The sequence below is a fragment of the Contarinia nasturtii genome, unplaced genomic scaffold (assembly GCF_009176525.2).
Source record: "Contarinia nasturtii isolate CC-2019 unplaced genomic scaffold, AAFC_CNas_1.1 Cnas_scaffold_2668, whole genome shotgun sequence".
Lineage (NCBI taxonomy): Eukaryota > Metazoa > Arthropoda > Insecta > Diptera > Cecidomyiidae > Contarinia > Contarinia nasturtii.
In genome coordinates this window covers 61-5,155 of record NW_022199987.1, presented here as the reverse complement: position 1 = coordinate 5,155, position 5,095 = coordinate 61, and the positions used below count along the sequence as shown (strand labels likewise).

Here is a 5,095-nt window from a genome sequence, read left to right as displayed (position 1 = left end):
TGAACGACTTCACGCGGATAAAGTCAAAAAATATAAATGTTGTGCAATAAATTGTGAGTCAAAATTTACAAACAAAGAGAACTATTACGTGCATTGGCAGAAACAACATAGAAAAAGTGTGATACCGGACTGTTTAATTTTTTTTTTAATGAGAAACCAAAATTGAAAAAACGATTATTTAAAATGCGTGAGGCCAAAATACAAATTAAAAATTGTGAAAAGCCAATTATCTATGAAATCTTACAAGCTGTTGGCTTATTACAAAATGCTTGTGTTAAAATTGAAAATCAAATTTCAAAATGCTTGAAATCAAGTCCATTTTTTGGAGAATTAAAATAAACAGTGCTATAATATCTCCTTTAATGTTTAATTTCGATGTTAGCAGCTATTAGTTTTCACTATTTAAACAATTTGGACATATTTGGAATATTTATTATATTATATCAATTTGCACCAGCTTGATTTAATTCTTCAAAGGTATGTAGGTTCTAGAGTCAGTGGTCTTTTTTTTTCGTTCGAAGCAGCATCGAAGGCAATTTCACTTTGAACATTGATTTTGAATCACTTCATGCTCACACTCACTTTTGTTGCTTCTTCCTGAGTTGTTGTTGCATTTTCGCTGAGACCTCTAAGTATAGTCATGGCTTGTTCGGTTTGTGATGGTGTCAATATTTTTGAAAATACTTCTTCCAAATTCTTTAGTGTGCTTTCACTCAAATCATCTAAGACAAATGGTGAATAAACCTCATCAGATGATTGGCTGTCAATCTCTTCTGAACTACTACGATTCTTCCAAAAGTCAAATAGAGTTTGATTGATTTTTGCTAAATCTCCATTCACTGCCATACTCAAGAGTCTTGCCTGTGAATTCGACATCAATTTACTTTTCAAAAAAAAAAAAAAAAAATCCGACACAATTACACAAAAACATACCGAAGCTTCAATATTTTCCTCATCAGTCGAATCGGGCTTGAACTTATCGAATATGTTGGCAAAATTGATGAGCACCATAGGATCCAATTTCGCAACTGCTTCGGTAGCATTTGCTATGGCACTATCATCTGTAATTGGCACTGGGGTGGTTTGCTTTTTTCCAATTTTTGAACATGAACATAACTAATAATGAATGTTTTGTTATTTATACTTCAATATAAATATTGACAATGTTTTTGCTTTTACCTGAACAAGGCTGACAATAGCAACTAGTAGCAAAAAGAACTTCATGTTGTCCACTTTTTATTAGCGTGCTCGTTTTCACAGAACCTATTCCAAACTGTTGATATTTTGTTTCACGCAATTTTTTTTTAAATACACACCGAAAAATGTAGTTAGAAAAATAGCAGAATAATCAACAGTTCGTGTCGTTTGCGGTCAGATTATAGGTCATCAAAAATGATCAAACTTGACTGTTATGAATGGTCATAAATGAAAATTGTCAAATAACTTTATGCGATTTAAACTAAGTGAAGCATGAAGTGAAGATTAACACTTACTCAAATCGTGATTGAAGATGATTTTGCTTGTTCACAGTTTGTAAGGTTCAATTGATTATTCGACATAATTTCGATATCACAAACGAATTTTCTGCAATATAATTTGTGAACATGAAAAAGAAGTTTTACGAAACAGATGGAATAGGAAAACAATTGAGACTTATCATTTGACACCGAGTTGTATTTTTGAGAAAGGTAATTTAATTGTGTCGATTCTTCCAAATTTACCACTTCGAAGCGTCACCAACGCGGTGTAATCAGCGTAGCAAGGAATGTGTTTTTGTGATAGTGACTATCATAGTCACATCATGAGTAAACGAGTGCGCATGTTTATTGCACGCAGCTACTGTATGCGAAGATCACCATAAATACCATTTAATATACCATATTTGGTCCATTGAACATGTCAAACAAAACTGAGTGAAGAATTTATCCTTTTTCCATTGAATCAATAAAACATATCTAAAAAAAGGCATATAAAAACTTTTTTAAATAAAACACAAGCGATCAAAAAAGCTTCTTGATTTGAAATGAATGTATTATTTATTTCTTATTCAGCCATTTGTTCGCCTTAAAGTAACGTTAATACTAGCAGTCGGTTCGTCATCGTCAAAACGAGGAATATTGTCAGTTTTATCCACGACTGTTGTGTCAAAGATGATTATCCTCGTCGTCTTCAATTTTGATGACATCCGTCATGGTGTCATAATGTGAATAGGCAAATCGAGAGTAATTATTGGATAGTCTTCGATTGCGAAGCATCATGTAAAAAACAACTCCTCCCAATGCAATCACAATCACCATGGGTAAGATCACCATCCATGCAGATAATTTCACGTGATCTGGTTGTGTTCCTTGGAGGCGATGAACTGGTGGCAGTGGGGCCGTCCCACTTATTTTGAGTGTGATTGGTGTGGCATTCGTTGCATTTGTTGAAATACTTATATTATACATTGCACCATCGAGAATATTCTTAAGGTTATGTGACATAGTTTTAGTTTCATTTCGTACCACTTCCATAGAATTGGTTGTGTTTGTTGTTAATTCAGTCCATGTGATAACATATGATTGCGGATATTTGCTCAATAATGCGCAATTGTCTTCCCATGTTAATTCAATCTCATGTTGTTCCGCATTCATTTTAGCTTGAAAATTGCGCACATTCTGTTCATCACTTCCGTCAACACAGTGAGTTACTCCTATTTAAAAAAAAGAGAGAAAATTACACAATTTACAAAAGGATGCACGGACAAGTAATAAGTAGACAAATTTTTCTCTTACCATCGCAATACTTAATTCGATCCAAGCAAACACCATCGCTTCGGCATCTGAATTTATCTTTTCCACAGGAAAGAGCACAATTTGCTTCGTCTTCACCGGATAAACAATCTTCAATTCCGTCACACACGAGCGATTTTGAAATACACCGTTTATCACACATAAATTGATTTCTGAGACAGTTTTTGGTCATCGAACTTATTGGTAGTGGCGTTGAATTGTTTGTCGTACTAACTTTATTGGCTTCTTTTGTTGTAGCGACGGCATCATCAACTGAAACTGAAGTTGTTACAGCTATGGCCCCATCAACTGGAGCTGAAGTTGTGCTGATTCCATTGGCTACAAATGTTGCGCTTGAACATAACTATAAAATGAAATTGTTGTCATTTAGTATACAAATTCAATCATTTTTTGCTATAAAAAAAATGTTTGAAAACAATTTGTTTACTTGTAGAAAACTGACAATTGTAGCGAGAAAAAGAAACGTCATATTGTTGATTTTTCTATGTCGTGTTCGTTGTCACAATATCTCTTCTCGATTGTAAAAAAATTCAATCGTACTAACTTTCTTAAATACATAACAAATAACACAAAAAACAGATTCAAATTCAAAATAATCAACAATGTCGTCTTAAATGGGTCATATAGGTCATCAAAGATTTGATATTTAAAAAACCAAGTGAATTTATCAGAAAAAAGACCATTTGAAGATTAAAATTTATTCAAATCGTGATTGAAGAGTATTTTGCTTGTTTATAGTTTATAAATTATAATATTAATTTGAGTGATCTTCAAAATTGTCATCGTTAATATCGTTGTTTTTGGCCATGCCAAATGCGCTGCTCAAAGCTGATGAATACAAATCGACCTGCATTTATAAATCATAAGTGAAAGCTATTAAAAAGAAATTAACCAACAATGTAAAAAAATGAGAGACTAAAACCTACCAAGGCCGCTTCTTTCTCTTTTGCTGTAGCTCCTTCTCGAAAGCCTCGAAATATGTTCAATGCATGCATCGTTTGTGACGGCGATAATTGTTTGGACAATAGAACTTCCAATTGTTTTAAATCCGTTTCTGTGATACCTTTCGCTGATGTGCTTTCGATTTCGTCACTTATTTCGTTTTCGTTTGGTTCATCACTATTTCTTGAAAATTGCTCGAAAACAGTTTTGTTGATTTTGGACACATCGGCATTCACCGCTAAACTAACAAGCTGTTGATTATATCAAAAATATTTTTGCGTTTTAACAAAAATATATTACAGTTCCGGCAATGACATCAACGTCGGTCGAATTCTCTTGAAATTTCTCTTTTTGAAAGATATTGATAAAATTATCAACTGCGTCTGATTTTACGTCGGGAATAGTTTTCCAGTTACAGCGAATGCGTTCAATATGTGATTCGTTCAAATCTGTTGTCGCAACTGGAGCATCTCTTTTGATGATTGAGGCACTTAAACACGTCTGAAAAAAGTAGAAAAAAATCCTGAGAAAATCATTGATATTATAAGATAAAGTTAGTCACCATACTTGTATTAAGCCGAAATTTATGACTAACAAAAATGAATTCATTTTGTCGCGTTTATGAAGTTTTATAAAACACAATACAAACTGCAATGTAAACATTTGATTGGAATATTCATATAAATATTTATTAAAAATACGATTCCGAAACGAACTCAAATTCTTATCTCGAAGTCAAAGGCTATCAATATGTGTTGTAAGATGTATATTTAAAAACCAAACAAACATCGTTTTCCTTATAGCTTTGTCAAGCACCGTTGTAATATGATCATTAATTTACAGTACGATTTAAATGAAACACAATATTTTTACAACATTTTCTTTAAAATATGTTGTTAATCATATACAAAATTCTCATTTTAATGGGAGTTATTTCTAAAAAAGAATCATTAGTCTCTCCATTGTTTATTTTCAGTGAACCAAAACAAGAAAATGGTTTGCTAAAATGCTACACATGCAACAAAAACTAAATGATAACCTAACTCGCATTTGAAATCAATTTTTTATTTAAGTTTTTTTTGAAAAAAAAAAAATCATCTTTATTTCTATGTGACTTTGAATACATACAATAATATCAACTTAACACGATACTTCTAAATGAATGGGTCAGAATAAAAATCCGACTTGTACGCAGAGTCTATAAAAGTGGAACATGGAGTTTTTTTACATAGTTTATTTGTTGTAATACAACAACAATTCTATGTAAAAAAAACGCTGTGTTCCACTTTTATAGAATCTGCGTACAAGTCGGATTTTTATTCTGACCCATTCAAATGTAAAGAAGACACTTTCCAATAATA

General features: G+C 32.3%; 2 protein-coding genes across 4 annotated transcripts; both read right to left on the bottom strand.

Moving 5' to 3' along the window:
* Positions 1-546: 546 nt before the first annotated feature.
* On the bottom strand, positions 547-1,372 carry LOC116348701. Its single transcript, XM_031779768.1, has 3 exons — positions 1,180-1,372; positions 934-1,116; positions 547-861 (listed from the first exon to the last, which is right to left on the bottom strand). The coding sequence occupies exons 1-3, from the start codon at positions 1,222-1,224 to the stop codon at positions 562-564; spliced, it is 528 nt and encodes a 175-aa protein (XP_031635628.1). The 5' UTR covers positions 1,225-1,372; the 3' UTR covers positions 547-561.
* Positions 1,373-2,010: 638 nt separating this feature from the next.
* LOC116348700 (sortilin-related receptor-like) lies at positions 2,011-4,389 on the bottom strand. 3 transcript variants are annotated; one of them, XR_004201856.1, is made up of 6 exons: positions 4,302-4,389; positions 4,033-4,235; positions 3,719-3,989; positions 3,220-3,639; positions 2,775-3,135; positions 2,438-2,692 (listed from the first exon to the last, which is right to left on the bottom strand). XR_004201856.1 is itself a non-coding variant. In XM_031779766.1 (4 exons), the coding sequence occupies exons 2-4, from the start codon at positions 3,259-3,261 to the stop codon at positions 2,145-2,147; spliced, it is 951 nt and encodes a 316-aa protein (XP_031635626.1). In that variant the 5' UTR covers positions 3,262-3,639; positions 3,719-3,988; the 3' UTR covers positions 2,011-2,144. The 3 variants fall into 3 exon arrangements, 2 of the variants coding, with proteins under 2 accessions (XP_031635626.1, XP_031635627.1); XM_031779766.1 differs by lacking the exons at positions 4,033-4,235; positions 4,302-4,389 and having other exon boundaries at positions 2,011-2,692; positions 3,719-3,988; XM_031779767.1 differs by lacking the exons at positions 4,033-4,235; positions 4,302-4,389 and having other exon boundaries at positions 2,011-2,692; positions 3,235-3,639; positions 3,719-3,988.
* Positions 4,390-5,095: the final 706 nt, after the last annotated feature.